Source organism: Ahaetulla prasina, chromosome 1 (genome assembly GCF_028640845.1).
Source record: "Ahaetulla prasina isolate Xishuangbanna chromosome 1, ASM2864084v1, whole genome shotgun sequence".
Lineage (NCBI taxonomy): Eukaryota > Metazoa > Chordata > Lepidosauria > Squamata > Colubridae > Ahaetulla > Ahaetulla prasina.
Genome location: NC_080539.1, coordinates 92,053,726 through 92,080,781, shown reverse-complemented (window position 1 = coordinate 92,080,781; position 27,056 = coordinate 92,053,726). Strand labels below are relative to the sequence as shown.

Sequence of the window (27,056 nt, the reverse complement as noted above, 5' to 3'; positions counted from 1 at the left end):
CCTCATTAGGGCTGAAAAACTTCACAGCTGAGAGTTGGAGGGAGCAGCTTCACTGAAAAAAAGCTTAGCAGGGAGATTGCTTCACTTGCTAGCGCCTTGTTAGGGCTGAAAAAAAAAGCTTCGAAAAAGCTTCATTCAGAGTATACGACACACCCAAATTTTCAGCCTCTTTTAGGAGGGGGAAAAAGTGTGTCTTATACTACGAAAAATATGGTACTTTATAAGTTCCACACACTGATCTCAACAATGCAGGATGCTAAGATCACTGTTAATACTTAGCCTCATTGTAGGAACAGGAGTAGGGCCTGGCTTCCTTCAGTTTCAGCATAGGATCCTATTTTCCCAAGCTTCCCCTTTTTGGGGAGGGGCAACTGATGAAGATGAGATGTATTTTCAGAGGAACTAGAATAAAAATATGTTTACTCAGTCCTGGTACATGTAAATTCCAAGCTTATTTAAGGGTGTTGTGGTCATAGCATAGAAAATTTAATAGCGAAATGGGTAATAATCTCATTTTCCGCATAGGAAAACAAAGGTGAGAGGGGAAGAGCCAGAGGATAGTGTTATAAGAAAATTCAGAAACACAGCGGGTTTCACATCTTCCATCTGGCTTCCCTACTTTTAGTTTATGCTTTGCCAATTGATTCATATCCATGGCACCTAAAAACTTTTTGTTTCTTTTTTTTCCCACCATCAAACAGGAATTTCAATTTCCTCAAGTTTCTTACCTTTTGGAGTTGTATGAAACGCTGTGCAGGTCAGTCACATGCCTCTTTCTTGAACTCTTCCCTGTTCAATCACTAAATATCTGATTAGTAACCTTTTTTTTTAATTGAAAAAGTTTTTACAAAAATTTGCATCCCCCCTTTTTCCCCCCTCCCCCCCTCCATCCCCTCCCCACTCCCTCTAAAACCATCCTCCTCCCCGCACTTCCCAGAACAAACACAAGGTATAGTTCAAAAGAAAAAACAATCATACGCTAAATTTTCCCTAACACAAATTATAATCCTCCCCTTCTTCTCAAATCCTAACTTCCCCCATACAAATCAGAGATAAATACATCCTAATCATTCAAAGGCAATCTGATATCTCTTAATATCTATTTTGCGTATATTCAATCCATTTTTTCCATTCAGTTAGATATTTTTCTTGTGTAGTGTCTTTCAAAAAGGCTGAGATTTTAGCCATCTCAGCCAACTGAGCAACTTTCAATATCCATTCTTCTATTGTAGGTAACTCTTTTTTCTTCCAGTATTGTCCTATCTTGCCGCTAAAATCAGTTTAGTCTCAATTACTGTACAATCCGTAATAATTCCCAATAAGAAAAATTGTGGTAGGAACTTTATCTTCTTTTTCAAAACATTTTGTATAATCCACCAAATCGTTATCCAAAAAGCCTTAATCTTACAAGTCCACCAAATATGAAAATATGTAGCATCATCACAATTACATCTCCAACATTTCGCTTGCATATCTGGATACATAATAATAATAATAATAATAATAATAATAATAATAATAATAATAATAATAATAATAATAATAATAATAATAATAATAATAATAATAATTTAATTTGTATACCGCCCTTCTCCCGGAGGACTCAGGGCGGTGAACAGGCAGATAAAATAAAGACAATACATTCAATAAAAACAATATTATAAAAAACTTATTCCAATAGCCTAAATTTAAAATACAATACAAAATATAAAATAAACCCCAATAAAATCCATATTTAAAACCCTATTAAGCCAGTCCTGCTCGAAAGAATAGATATGTTTTAAGCTCGCGGCGAAAAGTCCGGAGGTCTGGAAGTTGTCGAAGTCCTGGGGAAGCTCATTCCAGAGGTAGGTGCCCCACAGAGAAGGCTCTCCCCCTGGGGGTCGCCAGCCTGCATTGTCTGGCTGACGGCACCCTGAAGAGGCCCTCTCTATGAGAGCGTACCGGTCGGTGGGAGGCATGTGGTAACAGAAGGCGGTCCCGAAGATATCCCGGTCCTATGCCATGGAGCGCTTTAAAGGTGGTAACCAACACCTTGAAGTGCACTCGGAAAACCACAGGTAGCCAGTGCAGCCTGCGCAGGATCGGTGTTATATGGGAGCCACGAGTGGCTCCCTCTATCACCCGCGCGGCTGCATTCTGAACTAACTGAAGTCTCCGGGTGCACCTCAAGGGGAGCCCCATGTAGAGAGCGTTACAGTAGTCCAGGCGAGAAGTGACGAGGGCATGAGTGACCGTGCATAAGGCATCCCGGTCTAGAAAGGGGCGCAACTGGCGGACCAGGCGAACCTGGTAAAAAGCTCTCCTGGAGACGGTCGCCAAATGATCTTCAAAGGACAACACTGGGGGAAGGAGGGGAAGTCTTTAGGCCTGATTCTGTTTCTTACCCCTACAATAAAACAGTAGCAGAATGGATACACACCAGGGGTGAAATTCAGCTGGTTCTGTCCAGCTTGGACGAACCGGTAGCGGCAGCTGCGGGAGGCTCCGCCCACCCAAACAAACCTCATGATTCGCTTTTTTGGAACAATTTTAAGTTCTGCGCGTGCGCAGAAGGCTTTTTGAACCGGTAGGGAAGGTAAGTGAATTTCATCCCTGATACACATATACTGTACATTCACTGAAACAGCTGGTCTTTCTTGCTTCAATTTATAAATAAAAGTCCACCTAGTTTTTTCAAAAAGGGCCAGACAATGAAGATTATTAGTACTGTCAGAAAGCAACATGCAGGGACTAAAAATGATTTCTGCCTCTTAACAGTGTTGTGAATCCAACAGACCAGCTTTGTCCAGAGATCTTTCACTCAGATGATTGTCTCAGATACGGTACGTCTGGTTCAGAATGAAACTCTTACCATGTAACCATTATCACTGATAAATCTAAAAAATGTGCTTTGAAGAGATTTTTCATAATTTTGAAGAAAAGATCACATTAATATGCATAAATTTGAAAACCATCACACTGTTCAGTTGGCTTCATTGCAGGAAACACTCTGGTATGCTTTGAAAGGGAGTGTTGGCTACCTCACTGTTCTTTACAGAGTTACCTGTTCTGTTGCTATCTTATTCTTTATCTATAAGAAAAGAGCAAAGTCAACTTAATAGAGTGTGACTATTATCTACTTTCTCTTTTTAAGTAATAATTTTATTAAAGATTATAATTATAAAAATTAAAAAAACTAAACAAAAAAGAGTGAAAAGTAGAGTGCACAGAAAAGAAAGAAAAATGAAAAATAGAAAAGAAAGAAGTAAAAATATAGTAAAGAAAAAGAGAAACTTATAAAGAAGTGACTTTCACCTTCATCGCAACAAATACAAATACTTTTAGTAGTTTATCCCCTCTTAAATACAACAAATGATCTCTTCTTCACTTTATTGTTTATAGATTTGTTTATCAACATATCTATTTTAATCTTTTAAGCATTTTTACATCATATAATACATTTATAACTTTATTTTAACCAAATAAACCAACTTTATATTCCCCTATTTCAATTCTAACAATCTTACTCTTCAGTGCATTCAAATAATGTTGTAAAACTTTATTTCCTTTCAGTTTTTCTTTGTCCCTTGTCACAAGATTTTTTTTTAAATCCAGTGTAGAGAAATTATTCTCTTTTCATTTATGGTTCATATATCATTTTTAATTATTAAAACATCAGCCGGCTTTTTATATGTTTAATGTAACATCTTTTCCCATGTTTTACCTTTTCTCTGCATTGAAATCTTTCAGCTATAAATAAGTGTCCTCATGAGGCCGCCTATGATGCATTCCTCTGTGGAGCAGGTATGTGCTTTATCTTTAAGAATCTAATGTATTTCTTTTTTAGGCTTTGTCCAATTCCAGTTATGGACTATCCAAGGGGTAGAAAACTGGTAGCTTTACAGTTATAGCAATAGCAATAGCAATAGCACTTGGACTTATATACCATTTCAGAGTTGTTTACAGCCCTCTCTAAGTGGTTTACAGAGTCATCATATTGCCTCCAACAAACTGGGTCCTCGTTTTACCAACCTTGGAAGGATGGAAGACTGAATCGGAAGGATGAAAGACTGAGTCAGCCTTGAGCTAGTGAGAATCAAACTGTTTGCAGTCGGTAGAATTAGCCTGCAATACTGCATTCTAACCACTGTGCCACCAATAAAGACAGAAGAAACAACAAAAAGACGAAGATATGGAGAAAACACCAAGATGTCACATGGAAGGAATGATTGATGTATTATGTGTGTGTTTGTGTATAAAATTAAAAAAAAAACCCTTCTTAGAGATGGCTATGAAGCAATATATAAGTCTAAGTACTATTGCTATTGCTGTGTAATGACATAGCTGCAAAGGCATTGCAACGGCCATAACTTTGGCCAGGTCCATCATAACTGACTTTGAATGGTTGCTGAATTAATGCTTGTTTAGCAAGGACTACTCTTATAATTCTCTCCCTTCCATTACTGTAATCTAATTATATAACCAATTTCGTTGTTTGCATGATGTACAATTACAATTAAGGCTATAGTATACTGTATTTTTAAAAAGCAAATGAAACAGTAATGTCTTGTGTCTCCTGCAAGAGTACATATTCCAGTCCTTTTGGGAATGGTTGTAAATTCTTAGTTAAGGAACCAGCCATAATCTTAACTACGGTAGCTTTTGCAATTTGGCAAATGTAGGAATACTTGAAGAGTTAGTTGGGTGCCCTCAAGACAGGCTCAAGTCTGAATGACTGAATGGGCAAATCCTTGTCACATCCACCTATCTCCAGAAAACCTGTACTTCTTCCAAAGACCCAGAGCTCTTAATGCTTTGTATGAATTATGGTAGGGGAATGTCATTGTGGGATTCTCTTTTCATTTAATAGTTTTTCCATTTCTTTTTCCAGTCATAGTACTAATAGTAACTAACAATGGGTATATAACTGTATACATATTCTTCCTTCTAGTTCTTCTTAAAATAGCTCACTTGCTCCTTTGCAGAAAAACAGGGTAAGTAACAGTTTGACTTTTCAATGATAGGTATGAATGGCAGTAATTATTTTTTTATTGCTGTTTCAGGAAGTTTAATCAAAGTGCAGTTAACTCCTAATGGTGGCTTATACACATACACCCCCCCCCCACACCCACACACTCGACAGGAACCGGAAACTGCCTCACAGGAGCAGCTAAAAGCAACTCCTAGAGAGTCAGGAAATGCATCTCAGAATAGAACTGCCTGCACAGCAGACATAACCACTGTAACATCTTCCCTTTTCATATTACATAAACAACATTATAAACATTGTAAAAACATTGTAAAATTTCTGATGAAAACAGTTGTAATATTTTCCCCTTTTCCTATTAACACAAACTAGCATATATTAGAAACCTTACAAAACATTATAAACAATGAACAATAAATGCTGTTTCATGTTAGAAGTTGAGAAACATCTACATAACTGATATTCTGAAAGTCAGAGTTATCAGAGAGGTGAATAAATTTGCTAACCCCACCAAATCACTTAGAGGAGCTAAAAAAAATCACAATTCCAAATGTCATATTCTTCACTTAAGGAAGTTTAAAGGAATTTCTTTATGTCAGGAGACAAAAATCCTAAGTAACATGCCCCTTTTAGTATTTGAATTAATGGTAAGTAGTCAGGAAGTCTTGGAATTCTGAATCCCTTGTTGAATCAGTATGTTTGATTGCTGTGGATAAAGTTAGATATCACATCTTAGATAGAGATAAATTTCTCCATATTTATACTACATATGAAATGATATGTATATTTCTGGTAAAATCAGTAGGTATTGTAGGTTTGGAAGAAGGGCATGAATAAATCAACTGAGAAGACTGGAGCAATTTTTGTATAAGGGGAAAGTTAAGTGTTGGAAGTATTTTTGTTTGAAAAAGAAGCATTAAGCTTGGATTTGATAATTCAAAAACTAAAAAAAAAAATGAAACTGAAGAAGGTATACTGGGATAATGTATATGATGATTATTAGGCTAAAAGGTGCAAATTGTCTAATTATATTTTCTTTTTTTTCAAAGAACAAACATTTTAAGCTAGACAAAAAGCATTAAATGGGAATTTGGCATTTATATATTGCAGTCATGGTATCTGTCTCTAATGCAACTTCGTTAAATTATTAAAAACTCATCTTATTTCCTTTCATTTAGTCATCAAACAGCAGCACCCACTTTTTCTCAGTATCTTGATGTATTAGCTGCGTATGTGAATGAGGTGAACTTGATTCGAGGTGGAATTCAGAAAATTGTGAGTATGAAATACAAAAGGATTCCATCAATTGGATTGGTTTCTATCGCACATTTGTCCCTTAAAGCCAGCTCAAAATCAAAAAAAGTATTTTTTTATTTTTTATTTATTTATTTTTGTCAAGCATGTATTTTATGACAGATACAAGTGTAAACATAATTATAAATACATGTAAAGGGTATGAATAAAATAAAATACTAGGACAGGGACGGTAGGCACGCTGGTGCGCTTATGTATGCCCCTTACAGGCATCTTAGGAATGGAGTGAGGTCTACAGTAGACAGTCTAAGGTAAAAGTTTTGGGGATTTGGGGAAGAAACCACAGAGGGAGGTAGTGCATTCCACTACCAGGCGTTGACAACTCTATTACTGAAGTCATATTTTCTGCAGTCTAGTTTGGATTGGTTTCCCATGAGTTTGTATCTGTTGTGTGGTTTTGTATTGTTTGGTTGAAGCTGAAGTATTCATTGGCTGGTAGGACATTGTAGCAGATGATTTTATGTATTATGCTTTAGGTCAGACCAAAGATGGCGAAGTTCTAAGTTGTCTAAGCCCAAAATTTCGAGTCTGGTGGCATAAGGTATTTTGTTGCAAGTAGAGGAGTAGAGGACTCTTCTTGTGAAATATCTCTGGACTCGTTCAATTATATTAATGTCCGATATGCAATGTGGATTCCAGACAGATGAGCTGTATTCAAGAATTGGTCTGGAATGAAAAATTCCAAATCCCTGAATTTTAGATTGGTTGCCCCAATGATACCACAACATCACAAGCAGTGTCCTCTGTGAGTCTTTAATCAGAGCACAAAAGCTGAGTTACGGCCAACCCTCCATCCCAGGCAGGAAAAGGCTCCTCCTCCCTCATCTGCTAAAATCCTACAGGATTGATCTCTGACAGGGCTGGGGAACTATGGCTCTTTTATGATCTGTGAACTTCAACTCCCAGAGTTCCTGGGAATTGAAGTTCACAGATTGTAAAAGGGCCATAGTTCCCCACCCCTGGCCTATAATGTGGGCCTCAGGGAGGAGGCTGGGATGTTTGAGTGCAGAATTTGGAAAAAAAGAGGAATTAAAACAATTACATCATCACATCATCAATTGCTTATATTAGGTTTCTGTCCCACTCACCCTTTTTTCTGTTGGGTAATGAAGAAACATGGTTTTTGCAGCCAGAGGAGTCTACCTTTTCCTTTATGGAGCTTGTATCTGTTATGGGAGGAATTGTAAAATTAAGGATCTCTTTCTCTCTTCCCCTGCTTCTTTCCCTTTCTCCCTATATAGGCAAATAGGCAAAACAGGATCATTTATTAGGATACTGTTATGGGCAGCGTATGTGTTGGTCACATTATAGGAAGAAAGTAAATGTCCAATTTTTCTGATTAATAATCAGCAGCACAATAATAAAGGCAGTTGACTACATGTCCTAGTTTACCATATTAGACTAAAGGTTTTGCCCTAGTTCATATGCATAGGGAAATATATCAAATTAAGTGTGAGTCTCCAGGGTCTTTTGAGTAAATATGTTTCCAGGGACCCACTTAAAATAGGCTATCATGAACTTTAGGAACATCATTAATTCCCAATGTTGACAGCATTCTGTTTTCTCTAAATATGGGCATCTGAGCAGCATGCAGTTTCTTTGACCTTCTCACTGTTTTCTTTGACATTTTTCTGTGTCCCCGCCCCACCCACATGTCACAGAGGTTTGCTTGTTTGTTTTTCTCCACTCCCTCTTTGTTCTTGAGTTTTAATGTGGGTGGACAGAAGTTCAGCAGTATACCGTTCCTTATACGATGTGATGTGATGTGAGGAAAAGAGGGTAGTGATGACAAAAGACTCATGTCTTGCTTTGCTGTCTCAGTATTTAAAGATTTTCACCAACTTCATTATGTACCGTATTTTTCGGTGTATAAGAGGCACCTTAATTTTGGGAGAGGAAAACAAAAAACAAAGAATTCTGCCTCTGTCTACCAGCATCAGGATCAGCGGCGTCCTCACTTCCATTTGGAGTTTGATAACGGGAGCAGCCTGGGGAAGCGCGGAGGTCGGGACTTGCTTGGCGAAGCAGGTGCTGCGCGGGGGGCAAAAGGCAAGGCGCTGCTACCCAAAAACACTGTTGCCGCAATCTCCGCCGCCTGGAGATCTCCGCTGCCTCCCCAGTTCCATAAATGGGGTGTGCAGAGGCAAAGAAAGAGCATCCCGTTTTTGGGAGGTTCCAGGTAGCAGAGATCGCGGCAACAGTTTTCGAGTGGCAGCACCTTGCCTTACACCTCCTGCGCAGCGCCCAGCAAGCCACCAGTTCTCCATTGAGGCTGAGGCATCGGTCAGACGTGGGTTGATACAGCCGGATTCTGCCTACAGACTTAGTCATAGTTTTTTTGACCACGCCCCTTCCTCCTTCCTGTTGGGCCCAGTTTCGACTCAGTCGGCCTGAGAGAAACATCTCTAGCAGATCTGGCTTCCAGCCCATCTCTGTTCGATTTTTTCAGAGGCATTGTGAGTTTTTTGACCAAAAAATTTCTTTTTTCTAATCAGGAAACATACCGGTCTACCAGGCTTGCTTCAGTCTAGTAGAGCCATACCCGTCTTGTCTTTTTTGGGAGCGCACTGGTCTACCTTCTTTAAAAATAGAGGCACCGGTCTACTAATTGCCTTTTTTTTGGGAGTGCACCAGTCTACCTTCTTTAAAAATAGAGGCACTGGTCTACTAGCCACCTACAGCACTGATCAGCTGTAGTGCGGCTCTTTGAAGTGCCACGGCAGATGCAAGACCATTTTCATGAGGATGTGCGGCTGTGCAACGCACAGAGGCTGACAACCTCCGAAGAGTGAAGGGCAGCAAGTGGGTAGGGCTACATTTGGTGTATAAGATGCACCCAGATTTTCACCCTCTTTTGGGGGGTAAAAAGGTGCGTCTTATTCACCAAAAAATACGGTAACTTTTTTAAAAATGGAAAAGGTTAAATGAGAGCCTGGAATTCAGTGGGAAATATACTGATGCTACATTGCCATCCTTAATTACAGACTTGTGTGATTAGTCATTATTTAATCTCTGAAAGCAAATTTCCTTTAAACGTTCACGTTGTAGCCCCATTGTGGACTTATATTCCAAGAGCATTGATTCTTAATAGATTTAATTGTTTCAAATTTACATTTCATGTTTGCAGGACTACAAGTCTGTCAAGTGTGTTTTTATCTATCCTGAATATAAAATCCAGGATTCCCAACCATGTAACATTATTGAAGAGAGTAAAGATTCTGCTGTAGTAGTAGAAACCCCAGTGGGAAGGGAGTTTGAGTAGCTTATCTCCAAGATCTTTTCCAACCATTGCAGTCTGTGATTGTATGATGTTTTTGAATTGTACTCCATTCTTTGTGGGTTTTCTGTATCAGGCCATACAATTTGTTCTGCAGCAATACTGCCAATCCCTCTGAAGCTCCCTACTTAGAAAGCAAGTATCACTTTGGATTTCTGGATAAGACCTTTAATGCCAATAGGATAATGTAACAGAACCTTGAAAGCTTGCCAAAATAATTCTCCAGATCAATTTATATCTAGTGTAAAACCTAGTTGCATTGGAGGAGAATGGCTGACGTGCCAGGTTTTTCCTAGTGATTTAATTTTTTAAAATTTATTTTGACTGTTCTGAGCTTGCCCAGAGTTGTGTTTATTAAAATGGGCAAAAAGGAAACCTGGTTACTTTTGACTTTGTTTCTCACAATTCTGCCCTTCCCCTGGACTCCAGAATCTCTTCTCTAATGGTTCTGCTTCCTGCTTTTATCGGCTTGATGGCTCTTCTGTGTTGCCAGGATCTGTTAAGTCCAAACAACTTTAGAAATGGTTCATTATTACCTTCTTCCCAAATGGTTTTTTAATGTCCCTTTCTCCTGTAGCTGTGGGATTTCCTGCTTGTTTTCCACGCAAGTATAACTTTTCCTTTAGATCAGCTAAAGTCAACTGGACTTGGATTTTGCCATCAAGATGTTATCAATATATTTAAAAATAAGACAGCCTTTAAAGGATATGATCATAGCTGGTTTAAAAAAATATTTACATTAATTATAAGTTCCCATCACTCGGGTGGGCTTCAAAATTTTTAGCAAGGGGTTCTCTGCCTGGTTGCTGGGTGGGTGTGGCTTAGTCAGCCTCCTGTACCGTGGCGGGAGGGGCGTTTTTGCCCTCCCCAGGCTCTGGAGGCTTTCCTCGAGCCTCTGGGAGGGCAAAAATGGCCTACTCAGGCTCCAGAGGCCCTCTGGAGGCCAGAAACAGGCCCATTTCTGGCCTTCCCGAACTTCCGGTAGGGCCATTTTTCGCCCTCCCTGAGCTTCCACACATGTCCTGCATTACCTGCATTCAAAATGGGCCGCATGGGGACTCCTGGGAGGGGCAAGATGGGCGGGGCCAGCCAGGAGTGGGATTTGGGGGTTGTCTGAACTGCACAGAATCTTAGCTAGAGGTTCTCCTGAAACCCTGCGAACCCCCAGCAGCCCACCTCAGCCATCACTGTACAGCGCGTATCTGTTTTGTATAGAATGCCATAATATTTAAATTAATAGTCTGAAACATCTTTCTGGTTCTCTCAGTAACTGAAAATTTATTATTTCCTCAGAATTTTTCTGGTGCAGATGACTTAACATCACGCCTACCCCTCCTACTAGTCACTGTGAAGGGGTGGCATGGGGTAACTGAAGAGCAGATTCATCAAGAGTTGAGGAGTTTCTGCAGGTTTGATGTCCGTCAGCTAAGAATGAACCAGTTTCTCCTGCTCTCCAATCATTTTAAAGAGTATGTGATTAAAATCCTAATTGTGTCTGAATCTGAATTTTCTGACTCTGGGGGGTTTCAGCCTATGGAGCAGGCTGCCACTGTATGTTCACTTTCGTTAGGGATTTTCAGAGTTGGATGATCATCTGTCTGTGATGTTCTAGTGGATCATGCATTGAGCAGGAGGTTGGACTAGATAACCTCTGAGATTCTTTCTAACTCTTACGATTTTATGAGTAATATTGTCTTTCTTCCCAAATAATATGAGAATTAATATTTCAAACATATTTAAAAGATGGAGAAATCTTAAAGTTATCTTTACATGCTCAAATATCTTGTGATCTATTGTCCTAGGTCTTGGTTTTCTTTAAAATGGTCTCACTTTCTAGTTATATACTATCTGGAACTTATCTAGAGATTTAAATAGTTCAAATTCCTTTAGTATTTCAGCATTTTGTTTTCTCTCAACCTCTGCTCCTGCTTACAGTTCTCTTTTTCCATCTCAAAACAAAACTTCTTATATCTTCAAAGAGTAAGAACAAATTCTTGGTTATTTCTCAACAATTCTGAGTCCTTCTGTAGCTATTTCCTCGTTCGTCAGTGGTTTAAAGATTTGTTGAAGAAACCATGGCTTATTTGCCAGAATGGACAGGTTCATAAATCTATTAAGACAAAACTGAACCAAGCATATTATATACTAGTGCCATACTTGAGCTTTTAATTATCAGTCCTAAAAACAAAATAGGGAAATGAAAATGGGCTTAAATGAAATGTGATGTTGTGCAGGAGAAGTAAGACAAGAAGTTGCTGTGGAATTGTTCTTCTTGGTCTTTTGCTTTGGCAGAGAGAACAAGTAAAAAAGGAAAAGGTGGAAACTTGAGGGAAAGCAAGGCGGAATCTTCTTTTTCTTAGGATGAAGGGCTAACATATAAATCCTTTGCGCTGTGAGAATGTGAGCAAACAAGCTTTGGTCAGGTTGATATGGAGGTAAGTTAGATGGCTGTAGATTGGCCATCAGCCAGAAAAACCTCAGCCCCTTCATTCTCTGATTGCCTTCCTGTTTTCACTTCTTCTGGTAAAGAGTGTTTTGTATGCAAGAGGAACATTAACTGAGGTCAACGTCTATGAAGATTCTCAATCATCCTGAATATGGTTGTTCCAAAGGTGCTTTTTCAAGAGGCAACTGGACTTTTTGGTTTTTCTTTGAAGATGTCTCACTTCTCACTTCAGCTCTGAGCTGAAGAAGCTTCTTGAATGAGAAGCGAAGCATCTTCAAAGAAAAACCAGAAAGTCCAGTTGCCTCTTGAAAAAGTACCTTTGGGTCTATAGCTAAGGCAGCAGTTTCCCAGCATTGATTAGTGCCTGTTTCTTCTGGTAGCAAAACTTATTTGGTTGTATGAAGCATTCTTCTTTACTGTATTAGCCAGCAAGCTGAGTTTCCTCTTCAAATTATTCTTACAGCATCAGGATAGTTATGAAAGTATATAAAGGCCATCCCAACCTGCAGATTTCCGTGTATCACCGTTGGAAGCATTCTCCACGAGTGACTAGCTTCTTACAGTAAGTAAGCTTGACTTTATGCTACCTTTTGGGATGGTAGTTTACAAAACTTATCTTAATTCAGTCGGGGTGTTGATGCAGAAATCTACCCCCTGTTTAAATGCTTGAGTTGTTGCATTCTGCATCTGGCTGCAACTACTCAATTAGAAGTACATTCTTCAAGAGAAGTGTGCTACATTTGTCTTCCATGATTTCTTTCCACTCGGCCAAGCATCAATTTTCAAAATATTAACGATTAAAAGCTAATTGAGTGTCGTCCAGATTGACATTCTCAGATGTTCATACCATTGGAGACGGAACAGCTACATACAATAATATGACATACACTAGCTCTGTGATGGCGAACTTATGGCACGTGTGCCACAGGTGGCACGCGTAGGCCACTCTGCTGGCATGTGAGCCCTCACCCCAGCTGAGCTCTGCGCATCCACCTGCCAGCCACCTGATTTTCGGGTCCCTGCAGCGCTGCTGTTTAATCAAAATGCAGTTAAACACTATACAAGCCATCGAGAATATAATTATATACATCCAACAAGAACAGGAAGTGCCTCACAGGAGCAGATAGAGGTAAATCCTAGAGAGGCAGGAAATGCATCACTGAACAATGGAGATGAATGCTAGAGAGGAATAAAGGTGCATACAAGGCAGACATAACACCTTTAACAGCGTAGGCATGCAGGGGGGGGGGGGTCAGGGGGAGCATGAGGGGGGGCGCACACCCCGTTTTTAGTCCCAGGAGGCTTCAGGGAGGCCTGCTAGACACAAAACGGGGGTGGGGGTGGCACGCGCATGCGCAGGGGGGGGTTCATGTGCACATTGTATTATGGGTGTGGGCACATACGTGCTGTCATGCACTCACGCTATCGGCACGCAAGGACAAAAAGGTTAGCAATCACTGCACTAGCCCAATTGTCTTTTCTCCCAGCAGAAACTTATGAGATCATTCTCAAACTATATGTAATTGTTAAGTTTTCATCCTGGATAGCATCATTTAGGAACTTAATCATTCAAGATGTTGAATTGATATATCAAAAACACTTCCATCTCTAAATTGCACTGTTTGTGGAATACAGTTGTGATCTTACCAGTGTAAAACCTGTCAGTCCTTAGGCTTAATGATATACAGTGCTTAAAGCCACTGGAAGATAAAACAGAAGCAGGGTTGAAAGAGTGCAGGATTTATTTTAAGCTTTATTGATAATGCACTTTTAAGCACAGTTCCGGCCACTTTCTAATGGTCATTGAATATACAGACATATTTGCTCTGGACTGAGAAATGCAGTTCCCATCATCTCTAGCCTCCATAGTTGCACAGGCCAAGGCTGAAGTGAGATGTATTCCAACAAACCTGGAAGAATCTGCTCAGGGAAGACAGATGTAGGTCATGAAATCTTTTTATATATGTATTCATTTTGTTTTGCTACTTCAAGTAGTGAAGACAAAGACTGAGCAATTAGAAAATCTGAGAAAGATTCTCAGAATTAACAGCATTGTGTTAAACAGGATACTGTATTTCATTATGACTGAGTTTATTTAAAATTACTTATTGAATACTATCTAATATATTTGAAAGATTTCATGCTATAAGCTGCTCTGGGATTTACGGGGTTTTACCCAATAAGTAAAGCATGGAGTATCTAAACCATTGTGTAATGCCCTTGTAATTAAATTACCCATTTTGAATGATGAATTCAGTTGAAACTGAATCTATGGCAGGTAGAACTAAACTTGATTTTAAACTCTTGATGTTGTTTGGCTTTGGAACAATTGCATTTATGTTTATTTGTTTGTGCCCTTTCAGAATATGTGGCATTGTGGCTTCTTGGTCTCTGCTGGCTTTCTTGCTTGGAGGCTCTTATAGTTGTCGTGCATAACAGCTCATCCACTGGAAATGCTTGGTTTCTTTTCCCCTCAATGTAAGCTGCACAATAATAGATTAAAACACCTTGCAATGATCCCCAAATTGTGTGGTTCCTGATATGGGAAGAAGAATAGGAAAAGAGAACTTGGTCAAATAGGATGCAGCGAAAAGGAAACTTCTTTATTATGGAAATATATATATAGAAGAATGGAAAAGGAGTAATGGAAGAGATATTGCGGATTTTCTTAGAGCGTAAGTATCACACAAAACATTTTGTGCTTGCTGCTTGTACATAATCTGTCCAGCATTGAGCAACTTTCCTTCTTTTCTTTTCAAGAGGGATATGAAGCTTCCGGGGCAGTTCATCTAGAGAACCCAAAATAATTTGTGTACAAACTACACAAATAGGGCCTCTGGTGGCTCAACAGACTAATGCAGTCTGTTATTAACACAGCTGCTTGCAATTACTGCAATTCAAGTCCCACCAGGCCCAAGGTTGACTCAGCCTTCCATCCTTTATAAGGTAGGTAAAATGAGGACCCAGATTGTTGGGGGCAATAAAAGTTGATTTTGTATATAATATACAAATGGATGAGACTATTGCTTAACACAGGGCTGGGCAACTATGGCCCCTTTATGACCTATGGACTTCAACTCCCAGAATTCTGGGAGTTGAAGTCCATAGGTCATAAAGGGGCCACAGTTGCCCAGCCCTGGCTTAACACAATGTAAGCCACCCTGAGTCTTTGGAGAAGGGTGGGAAATAAATTCAAATTAAAAAGAAAAATAGATGTTAAATTCTGGAAGAAGTGGAATAACTATTTGATATCAAAAAGCTAATTGCAGTAGTAGGCAGTTCTTGCAGAGACTTGTAACAGACAAGACACTCCAGTCACCATTTCAGGGTAAGGTCCTCAGAAGATTAGCTCTGTATACAGGAAAGTTGGCATAGGAGAAAAAATAGCATTAAGTATCTGGCTCCTAGGCTGTGAAATACCCTAGAAGATCCAGAATACATCCAGATGTAGAACATCATTGCCCTATTATTATTTTTTCCTTCCTAATTTCTTCTCCAAGAACAAATAGCTTCACTAACAGCTTATTTCAACCCTTTTTCTTGGTAATTCAGAGAATGTGAAGACAGAGCTTTTGAAAAAGCTTATGCTGCTTGAATGTATTTTCTTTCTATTTATAGTTGAGAAAAAGTAAAAAATTCCTGTAATTATTTTAAGCTCCAATGTATGGCCCTGAACTCAGTTTCCAATGCTCAGGATAAGCAATCTTAAACCACCAGTCATTATCGCTGCTGCAAAAAGCTTTAAATAAGATTTACATCTGTTTTTGTTTTGGAAATTTTCTGGTTTCATCCAACATAAATACTGTGATATTTATGAGAGCTGTTGATGTTACAGAACAAAGCAATTTGATATTGATACTCATAGCCCACTCTCAACTTATCATTCATTCCAATCTTCATTCATTTTCTTCAGAAATGGTCTTTCTCTACCAGCAAGAAGGAAAAAAACTTTCTTCATAGAAAACTGGAAAAAAGATGTTTGATTAGCATCAAATGCCCCTTTTCAAGTTTGTGTCAGTGATCTCTCCACACTAAAAATAATCTTCAGAACAGCACTATCATTGTGTCCCAAACTAAAGTACAGTCTCTAACTTCCCACAAGCGAAAGGATCAAAACAGAGCATTTCGAGGTGCTGATTATGTAGGTTGAATGAGTTTTCCAAACCCCAAAGTTAACATGGCAACAGTTTATTGTTCTGCAGAAGAATGTTCCCAATCCAGTTTATGTAGTTGCTTATCCAAAAACTAGATCAGTCACCTCGTTTAATCAATAATTCAAGATTATAATTTAATTTAGAAATACAATTAGTTTTTTCCAGGGGTGAAATGCTCCCAGTTCGCACCGGCTCCCCCCGATTAGGTAGCGATGGCAGCTGCTGGTTCGGAGGACCGGTAGCAAAAATCCCTGGCCCCGCCCCTCTGCCTCTGCTGAGCCGCAACATCAGCAGGGGTGTTTTTTTTAAACTTTTAAAAGTTTTTCTTCAGCTGAAACATGCCTTGAAAAGTAAAAAAAAAAACCTCTGATGATCGCAGGGCTGAGCAGAGATCATCAGAACACTTTAAAAGTTTTTTTTAAAAAACCCTCTTAAGGCAAAGGGGAAAAGAAAAAAGAAAAAAACCTGAGGTTTTAAAAGCCTCCTCTGGTGATCCCAGAGGAGTTTCCTGATCTTCACAGGCTTTTAAACTCACTTTTTAACAGCCCCCACTTACAAGAGCCCCTACCCAAGCCCAGCCAATTCCCCCTCCTCACTTACCTATAATTACTGCTCTTTCGGGCTGGCAACGGCATGTTTTCTTCAGCTACTGAAGAAAAAAAAAAGCTTGCTTTACTTCCTGCTTTGCTGGCTGAGGAACTCTGGGATTTGAAGTCCACAATAAAATAAAATAAAATAATAAAATATTTGTGCAGCTTTCTGAGATTTGGTGTATTTCTGTAGTGTTTCACTCTAACTACACAAACACACAAAATCTCAGGAAGCTGTATATGGCATTTTGTGACTGTGTGTGTGTGTGTGAGAGAGAGGGGTGTGTGTGTAAAGTGAAGTTGGTTTTTGAGCTTTTTGTGGCTGTGTGAAGTGTGAAGTGCAGCTGCTTTTACATTGTGTGTGAGTCAGTTGTGTTGTGTTGTGTTGTGTGTGTGTAAAGTGTGAAAGTTGGTTTTTGATACCTCTTATTGTTTTTTATACTTTGTTTATTATTTTTATTATTTATTGTTATTGGCCATGCCCACCCAGTCATCTGACCACCAAGCCACGCCCACCAATTAAGCCACGCCCACAGAACCGGTAGGGAAAATTTTTAGATTTCACCCCTGGTTTTTTCCCTTCTGCCATAAGTATATAGTAAAACCTTAAGTCCTTGCTATGAATTTTTTTAAAAAAAAATCTGCTATGAATATAATTGTAACAGTGCATTTCAATTGTACAAAAAGAAACATGAAAAAAGAGGCAATAATTCAAAATATGAAGTGTATGTAATTTAACAGTCTTATTAACTCAAGACTGGGTATAAGGGCAGTATGTCAAATTTAATTCAAAAATACACTTATGTAATCAGTTCTCTTTGATATCCCCAGAAGCTGGGCCTTCTTCCCATTGTTCCTTCTGGCCTCTGAGCTGAATGGGATTCAGGACCCAAGGGATTACAAATCAGGTTTCAATCATTTTTAGTTCCTATGTGGAAACAAAATGGAAAATTTAAGATGTACCTAATTGGAAAGATTAAAAATGGATAAAGATTTGTGTAGTTTACATGCAGCCCCAGACACATATGACTCACATTTACTGGGAACTGCTCGTTCATGAAACTTTCAATGAGTATATAGTTACCTAGGCAACTGTCAATGAGGAATGATGGTGTTCAGGGGAGATTGGCAGTCAGAGGGCCACCAAATTCACTCTAGAGAAAGTAGAGATCATGAGATCATCCATATGTACTCTGGACAGCAACTCCTCCTAAGTAGACTGCAGGAACTCAGTTTTTTTGCAGTTGGCTGGTGGCATCTATTTATCTACTCGCATTTGCATGATTTTGAACTGCTAGGTAGGTAAGTATCAGGAACTCATCCCATTGTTGGTACTCAGGTCTCGAACCCGGGCTGTCAGCTTCTGGGTAAGGATTGAAATAACCTTTTTTGTATTTTTGACTTTAAAACAAAATGACTTATGTGAAGCTGTTTGGTATCTTCATAAGCATTCACAAGTGGCGTACAGGATCAATTGGCTCTATAAACCCATCAAATAAATAATGTCATAATACCCAGTTTCATGATAATTGAACATGGCATCTGAGGGACACCTTTTTTCAGAAAGAAGTGCAGCAAGTTTTCCAAATTGTTTTACCTTTACCCAGCCAGAGGTGTCTGTAAGTGACAGTCAAAAAAAATCAAGAAAGCATCTACAACCATGCAATCAAATTCCACTTTATGGTTATTACAACACATGTCAAAAATGGGTGGGGCTTCAGTTACATGATCACAACTGCCATTTTGACTTAATTACCATGATCCCTTGCAGACATTCCTGTTCCTGTTTCTCCTTTATGATAGTATCTCCCGATTGCTTTAGTAAAATGGCAGAGATGAAAGGCCCTGCCTTCATTTGGGTTACAGCATTAAACTGTTTTGTGAAGTATTTTATTCTGTCTCCTTCGGTCTTTCCAGAAATGGTTACCCAATACCAGATTTTGTTTTCTTTCAATTTTTTTTCTGCCAGGTGAAGAACTGTTTTTAATTCTACCAGCTAATTTAAGACCCGTTTTATGCTGCTTCTTTTTTCTTTAATCTCTTTTTGCTTCTGATTTTGAGCTTGATTTTTTAAAAAAATAGGCACTGCATTGCTTATCATTTACTGATTTATTTGGCAAAATTTTACTATTTTTCTGTAAGATTACATCAGCGGGAACCTTTCAGTACTATGTCATAGGTATAACATTTCAAATAAAGAAAAAGTGTATGACATTAACATACAAAATCCAAAAAGTTTCGAGATCCCCCCACCTTGTGTTCTAATTAAAGTCCTTTAAAGTAGAACATTATACTCTAAAGATAAACAGTTGTGGTTTCTCAATGTATATAACTCAGAGTCAAGATGCATCACTTGGTACCTATCAAAACTTTCCTGATGGAGATGTGGGATGAATACTGTTTATGTGAACATAAACCACCTCTGTCAGTCTTAAGGGGTATACAAAGGCCACTATATTTCCATCTATAGATTTTTCTTTTCACTCCTTCCAGCTTCCTTTGACTCCACAGCTTTCTCTTCTCCTTCCTCTGCTGCCTTCCAGTCTTCCATGTATAGAGGCAGTCTACAGTTGTTTCTCCTTCTCTCTTATTTCCTGCTTTAGGAGCTCTTGGTATCATAGTTCATAATCACAACAAAGTTTTTGCAGAATTAAAATTCTCTCCTCAGAGGAACCTTTTTTTCCTGGCCACCGACTTCTTTATTCTGATTTTTTATGTGGCAGGAATAGACAGGGAGTTTTGAGCCACATGAAGCATTTGGCTGATTTAATTAATGGACCTGAATGATATATAAGGAGTAATGAATAAATTATTTTGGAATTGGAATTGTAAACCAATAGTGTATTCTTCTATGGATATTTCTTTGGCTCCTAGGGTCATTTGGAAAGCTGTTCTTGCTGCATTTGTGTTCCCCTCACTATTGTTTCTTCATCTTGCAAAGCTCTCTCAAGGAAAACTTCGAGAGGATCAGAAGTCCTTTTCAGAAAACCTCCAATAGTAAAATACACATATGGGCTGACACTGCTTCTTATGGTGTCAAATAATACCGCCACTGAAAATGTTGGTACGTGTACTGCATCAAACCAAAATTCAATAATATTAAAAAATTTAACCGATGCATCAAATACAAGAAAAAGAACAACAGTAGCAGTAATAGAGATATCAAGTGTTGCTGGAGGAGTTTGCTGGGTTTTTTTCTGCATTCTGATAAAAATAGCCAAAATGTAAAAGACCATGATGGGAATAAAAATCAGGAACTCAACAAATATTTGGAATAGATTTGTGATTCTGCACTGTAAAGTATTTTCATCCAAGTATATGTAGAACCTTGGGTAGCAAGCAAAGTATTCCAAAAGTGATACCAGGCCAGAAAATGTCCACAGTGTGCTGACAAAAAAAAATGAAAGATGTTCTGGCCGATGACATTGATACCAGGTAAAGTAAAAAACAGATAAATACCTTTCAAAGCATAGAGCTGTTAACATATAGAAGCTAGAATTGCATCCAACTGCATATATCAGTTCTATTACATAGGATACAGATGCATTGACAACATTTGGTTCTAAAAATAGCATAAAATAAGTATATAGATAGATTAGAATACTAAGATCAGCAATAGTTATATTTAGGATATATACAGTAAACCTGGTCTTCTTAATCTTAAAGGAAAGAAAAAGAATAACCAGTATGTTTCCAAATATTCCCAAAATGCTGATTGGAATAGCAATGAGGATCATTGCTTATGTCAGTGTGGTATGCTTTCTGGGCCACTTCAGTCTCATTTTCATTCGCTGGGTCAACGTGGATGGAATATTGCTAATTTGTTCTGGCACAACACTATTCACATGTTTTGAAATTCTTCTCAACCTGTCAAAAGCAAACACGATTTTTTTTTGTTATTACGATATTATGCTCTATTCATGCAGATATGGGGTTTTATATTGCAAAAAGAAACTCGACAAACCATAATTTTTTTGCAGGTGACACAAAACAACAGGTAAATGTCCCCAAGTGGGAATGGCAATTTGGTCGCTGAGCTGAATGAAAACGCAACTGTTCTTATGATCTTACTTCAGCTTTGCTTTGCTTTACCAACCCGCAAAGGTCATAAATGTGAGGATTGGCCGCAGACTTTTTCATCACTATTGTAAATACAAACAGTCACTCTCTGAAGCAGGGTTGTTAAACTGGTGGCCCGCCACACCCACCCCAGCTCTGCGAATGGGGAAAATGTCACGTGACAGCAACGTGACAAGGCAAATTTGACACCCATGCTCTGAGGCAATCGCTAAACAAGGACTACCTGCATCATGTTACATTTACAACTTCTGGAGGCAAGTTGTTTCACTGATCAGGAAATTGTCCTACCCTCAGGTGCTTTGGAGAATAGCTTGACACCCTCTTCCCTGAGATATTGGAACACAGCTATCATGTCACCCCTAGTCCTTCTTTTCATTAAACTAGACATATCCAGTACAGTTATTATGATTTGTTCATTCACCTAAGAATAAGGAAGAAAGGGAATTTAAATTGATAATTTGTTTATCCAGACAAATTTCTACATAATCTTCCAAATAGTTTCTTTGGTGATAAGATGGTTGTTCAAACAGAGAAATCACTTTTAATATAATTGGGAGCAAAGGGACCAAATTACTTATTTTGTAATACATTGTATCTAAATCAACAAATGTGTGATAAAGCCCCTTATATTTTTTAATTAAATGGCTTTTCTAGAACAAAATTGCAACATGCAAGGACTCCTTTTTAGAAGTGGCCACTTCAGTATACATATACAATAATACTAGAATAAAACCAGTGCTGCATTCTAAATATAATATCTAAGTTTATGCTTAAATGTTAAATGTTCCATTTCATGGCCAATGACTCCCACATGAACCAGGGCAACCAGCAAATAACTGAAATGCTGCAGGATCTATAGATCAGATTGTTTGTTACAATTTCTATACTGGACTGGGCCCCCATAATTGAAATGATTCTAGATACCTCTTTTACTACTGCTAAGGTAAATAACATAATCCTTTAAAAGGTAAAGGTTCCCCTCGCACATATGTGTTACTCGTTCCCGACTCTAGGGGGCGGTGCTCATCTCCGTTTCATAGCCAAAGAGCAAGTGCTTTCCAAAGACATCTCCATGGTCATATGGCCAGCATGACTAAATACCAAAGACGCACGGAACATTGTTACCCTCCCACCAAAGGTGGTCCCTATTTTTCTACTTGCATTTTTACATGCTTTCCAACTGCTAGGTTGGCAGAAGCTGGGAGAAGTAACAGGAGCTCATCCCATTACACGGCACTAGGGATTTGAACCACTGAACTGCCGACTTTTCGATCGACAAGCTCACCGTTTTAGCCACTGAACTACCGCATCCCAACAGTAATCCCAGTGGTGGGATTCAAATAATTTAACAACTGGTTCTCTTCCCTAATGATTTCTTCCAACAACCAGTTCACCAAACTGCTCAGAAAGTTAACAACCGGTTCTCCTGAAGTGGTGCGAACTGGCTGAATCCCACCACTGAGTAATCCTTTAGGTATAATTAACTGGCAAAGGGAAGGAATGCTGCGACTTGTAGTTTGGCAATGTTGGGAAGACTACGGGATCTCCATTCTTATACTACCTTTGCTGGAACTGTCAACAATCGCCTACTAAGACACTGATTATGTAAAATAACTTGCATTGGAGCCTATCAGTGTCTACTTAAAGATCAGCTGCAGATCAAACTTAACTCTGCCTCTGAAGCCAATACAGAATTGCTCTTGAGTCGTGAGGAATAGCAAACAGGTTCGGAAAGACAGGAGTGGTGAACATATTGACCTTATTTCCGGAGAAAACACCGAAGAGAAAAGATGATTTTCATTTGCCTCAGTTCCAAACTTCCTTCCAGCTGTTATAAGGACTATTCTATTTTTGGTGCAGTGATCTCTTTTAACAGTCTGATCATTTGTTAGGTATTCGTACAATCAAATTACAGAATACATTATACACAATTATGTTCGCAAATTCCTAGAATGCCTCTTAACTAGACACTTGTGGCTAATAAATCTGTTTATCAAATTAGATAGAAAAGTAAATGCTACCATGGTTATCGCCCCATATTTTTTCAACCATCTTTGATCAGGTTTCTGGTTCATCATAAACCTTTAATTCTGTGACCAGGCGCCTGTGATGATGTATGGACCAAACAACAGAATGAGAATCCTGTGACCTCACAGCAACTGTTAACCACATTTTAATTATGCTCAAAAGAGTATCATCCTGAATCTGTTTCATTGTGAATTTTGTCCTGGTTTGAGCATAGAGTCTGCCTTAATTTCCAAACAGGAATAGATGATGTATAATGTAAAAGAGGCAGGGTCATCATGACTTAATTTTTATTATTTTTAAGGAGCATCTTCTGCGATTTTTCAATATGCAGCTCAGAAACCAGCAACGACTTGAAAGAAATCATAAATATACAGTATTAATAACTAGTATTTAAAAAAGAACCTTTAAATTACAGCATGGAAAATGGAGTAGTCTCATTTTAATCTGTCTTGTTAGTATTGTTGGATTGTATATATTACTTCATTAGAATTCATTTTAATCTACATTGTTTTATATGCAATTCTCCTAAAACGTGAAGCTTTCTGTGTTATGTTTCTACATTTGCACCTTTCAATGACAAATTATAATAATATATATACACTACAGTTTATCTGCCCCACAGGTGAATCATTTTCTCCCATTTTGACCCAGTTGAAAATCATAGCAGATTTTTTTCATGCCCCAAAGCACAGTAGTAAATTGCAGTGCCATCATCTATGTGGCTACCTAATGAATTTTATTCCATTTGAATTGCTATATCTATGTATCATCATAGAGTGCAAATAAGCATATGCTCCTTTATTTGTTCCCTTCTGATTAGGACAAATACTCCACCCCAAACCTGAGAAAAATAAACATACTGGAAGCAAATATATGAGTAAAACTTCTTCCTCATTCTCTTCGGCCTCAAAAGTTTTTATCACTAGCTCTTCATGGTTTACTGTGATTTGTTGACAAAGCATAATTGACTAGATTCTCATAGGCTAAACACATTATGTATACTGTACATCATGTATGATCTACTGTAAAGTGTCTGTCAGCCAGACTGCAAAAGTGATTTGTATTGCTGGGATCTCCAGTATTGTACACTTAGGCCTTTGGACATGTTCACTAGACAGCTACCAGTTTTCCCATTTGCTTTTTATATTTTCCATTTGTTACTCGGTGGTAGATAATACTGAAAAATGGAATATCGCCCTGAGTACCTTTATTTCCAAGAATGCTTTTTTAGGCTTCATATGACATCTAGCACAGGGGTCTCCAACCTTGGCAACTTTAAGCCTGGCAGACTTCCGCCAGGCTTAAAGTTGCCAAGGTTGGAGACCTCTGATCTAGCATTTGAAAATAAAAATGTCAGCTTGCCTTACCTCTCAAACCCATTGGAGAATGCATTTTTGTGATTTCTTCACAAGGAGTGCCTATTAGGAGCCAAGGGTGGGTGATACTTACCTTCTCCTTGACCTGGACAGGAGTTCTAAGTAGCCATTCCCTTCATTGGCTCCTAATTTGGCCATGCTTGCTGGTTTTGGAAAAAAGCACAGTTGAGCTCAATCTGCCAGGCTGTCCCAGAAGCCAATCATTATCAGTTTTCTAATAAACGTTCTGTATTTTTTCAAGGAAACATGTTTACCATGGTAGTCATTTTTGGATGGGCAAGTCCCCTTTTTCTGAGTGAACCTACAACAAAGTAAGATTCCAGATGATGGCTATTGCCATTAGCCCCAAATTATTGGGAATCCGAGACCCAAAATGTTGCTTTAAACTGATCATCATTCAAATTATACTTTTACAGCAGAGTACTTAGTTAGATTTCTTTTTTTAAATGAACATCTCTAAATCCTTACTTATGTGCTTCTAACACAGGTAGTACTCAACTTACGATCACAATTGAGGCCAAAATTTCTGTTAAGTGAGACAGTTGTTAAGTGAATTTTGCCTCATTTTATGATCTTTCTTGCCACGGTTGATAAGTGAATCACTGCATGGTTGTTAGGTGAATCTGACTTGCCCATTGACTTTGCTTGTCAAAAGATCACAAAAGGTGGCCACATGACTCTGGGACATGTGAAAAACAGAAGTTTGAACCAGTTGCCCAATATCCACAGTTTGATCAAGCGACCACGGGGATGCTGCAATGGTCATCAATGTGAAAAATTGTCACTTTTTTCAGAGACATAACTGAATGGTCACTAAGTGAGCTGTTGTAAGTTAAGGACTCCCTATATTTTGGCATGTGGGGGGGAGACGACTGCCTTTCTCAATGGTCTGATTGTATTACCTATACTTCTTTCTCTTCTTTAGAGTTTTCATTGAATGATCACTCTAAGACACGGTGTCAAACTCGATCACGTGACGTATCTATGTTTTTTGCCTTTGTGGAGCTGAGGTGGACATGGCTTGCGCATGATACATCCGGCCCACGGGCTGCCAGTTTGATACCCCTGCTCCAAGGGCTCACTGGTTTATTCTGTGGTGCCTCAGTTGATGACTGCATAAGTATTTCCCCCTCCATTAACAAATGATATAAATTTGCATGTAGTAGTTTATATACATCTATGTCTTATATGCATGCACAATATAATTTTCTTACTGGGAATGCCATGCCAATGTGATTTGTTCACCTGCTCCATTTACTGTCCTGCTCTTGTTGAGGAGCAATTTACGAGGGCTTGGTATATTATGGGGCATAGCAAGAATAGCAATAGCACTTAAACTTATATATCATTCCACAGTGCTCTCTCTATACAGAGTCAGCATATTGCCCCAACAATTTGGGTCCTCGTTTTACCCACCTCGGAAGGATGGAAAGCTGAGTTAACCTTGAGCTGGTGAGAATTGAACTGCTGAACTGCAGTCAGCTGAAGTAGCTTGCAGTACTGCATTCTAACCACTGGACCACCATGGCTCAGAATACATAGGCATGTACTAGAAGTCAGTAACAGTGCATACAATATTTGTAAAGAAATTTATTTTGCAGCAGAGAATGCACATCAGTTTTCTTCTATGCATACAATTGTTGATTTTTAAGTCTGTCTTTGTGTTTTTACAAGCATGGCTGTTTTGTCTGACAAAGCTATTTCAAGAAACGCAAAGGCTGTCTTCATTTTTGGCTTCTTCCAAGATCCAACAATGAAATAAATAAAAGGACTGATCGAACTGCTGATTGCCTCCAATAGTGTGTTAAGGCATCCCAGAATATATCCATCAATGTTATCAACCCAGTACATCAAGATCGTAGCTAAGTCAAATGGTACATTCAACATCAGATAAAGAAAAATTGTGACTACAATGGTGATATCAAGTCTCAGTGGGGGAACTTCCTCTTTCATATGAATTCTAATCCATATGCCCAAAGAAAAAAACATCATACTTGGAATAAAAATCAGTTGAGTGATGATTATTAGTATGGTTGAAGCTGTACATGTCTCAATATTCTTGAAGTGTACTTCCATTATTGGAGAGCAAAGATAGTGGGTCACAATTGATATCAGAGTGGTGAGCCCCCACAAAGAAAAGGACACAATGGCTGAGAAATTCACGGGCCGAAACTGTTTATACCAAACAGGGAAAAAGTGAATGCACCATCTTTCGGCAGCGATAGCTGTAAAGATATAAAAGCTGGCTTGATGACTGCTTAAATGCAAAACATGCAATACCCGGTGAAACATTAAACTGAAGGTCTGTGGTCTAAGAAACATAACATACTCAGCAATCATGGTGAAGGTTAACATGTTATTAGCAGCTGCCACACACACAAAATACAGGTTTAATTTAATCCTGAGGTTGCAGCAAAGGAACCATAAAATAACCGAATTTCCTATGAATCCCAAAATGCAGATCGGAAGAGAGATGAATAGTACTTTTTCTTCTAAATTGTACTCTGAATCAAGGAAAGACAAGGAACTTGCCTCTGCGTCCATGTTGCTAAAAAAATGTCGCATACTTTTTCTCAGCCTGTCAAATCAAACACAATTATTAAGATAGGTAGGAAACTTCGAACAAAATCACCTGTAAGATAAAAGATGCTTTTCCTGGGAAGAGCCAACCTAGACTATTTGCTTAACACCAAGGATTTGTTAGCCCTTCTTGAGAAGACACAGGTTGAGTGCCTTATGTACTTTACCATTTACTTTCTTCTATTACATGGCACAAATATTCCACATGCCATGATACTCCTCAGGAGAATCCCTAAATACTG

The 27,056-nt window shown here is 38.7% G+C and overlaps 3 protein-coding genes across 3 annotated transcripts in view; 1 reads left to right on the top strand and 2 right to left on the bottom strand.

Annotated features, from left to right (window-relative positions):
• Nucleotides 1-14,534, top strand: part of PNLDC1 (PARN like ribonuclease domain containing exonuclease 1) — a 35,822-nt gene extending 21,288 nt beyond the window's left edge. The window contains exons 12-19 of the mRNA XM_058168364.1: nt 702-757; nt 2,761-2,825; nt 3,733-3,786; nt 4,934-4,976; nt 6,148-6,244; nt 10,854-11,029; nt 12,470-12,568; nt 14,370-14,534. Coding sequence (XP_058024347.1) covers nt 702-757; nt 2,761-2,825; nt 3,733-3,786; nt 4,934-4,976; nt 6,148-6,244; nt 10,854-11,029; nt 12,470-12,568; nt 14,370-14,442 — 663 coding nt within the window. The 3' untranslated portion in view covers nt 14,443-14,534. The remainder of the gene's footprint in view (nt 1-701; nt 758-2,760; nt 2,826-3,732; nt 3,787-4,933; nt 4,977-6,147; nt 6,245-10,853; nt 11,030-12,469; nt 12,569-14,369) is intronic.
• Nucleotides 14,535-19,626: 5,092 nt separating this feature from the next.
• On the bottom strand, nt 19,627-20,487 carry LOC131192617 (proto-oncogene Mas-like). The gene has a single exon (XM_058171950.1). The coding sequence runs from the start codon at nt 20,485-20,487 to the stop codon at nt 19,627-19,629; it is 861 nt and encodes a 286-aa protein (XP_058027933.1).
• A 5,394-nt stretch (nt 20,488-25,881) lies between these two features.
• Nucleotides 25,882-26,778, bottom strand: LOC131192551 (mas-related G-protein coupled receptor member H-like). The gene has a single exon (XM_058171823.1). The coding sequence runs from the start codon at nt 26,776-26,778 to the stop codon at nt 25,882-25,884; it is 897 nt and encodes a 298-aa protein (XP_058027806.1).
• Between the last annotated feature and the right edge of the window lie 278 nt (nt 26,779-27,056).

Bases quoted from the DNA above. Each gene is read 5' to 3' on its own strand.
- LOC131192617 (XM_058171950.1), bottom strand. From the start codon at position 20,487: ATGATCCTCATTGCTATTCCAATCAGCATTTTGGGAATATTTGGAAAC.
- LOC131192551 (XM_058171823.1), bottom strand. From the start codon at position 26,778: ATGGACGCAGAGGCAAGTTCCTTGTCTTTCCTTGATTCAGAGTACAAT.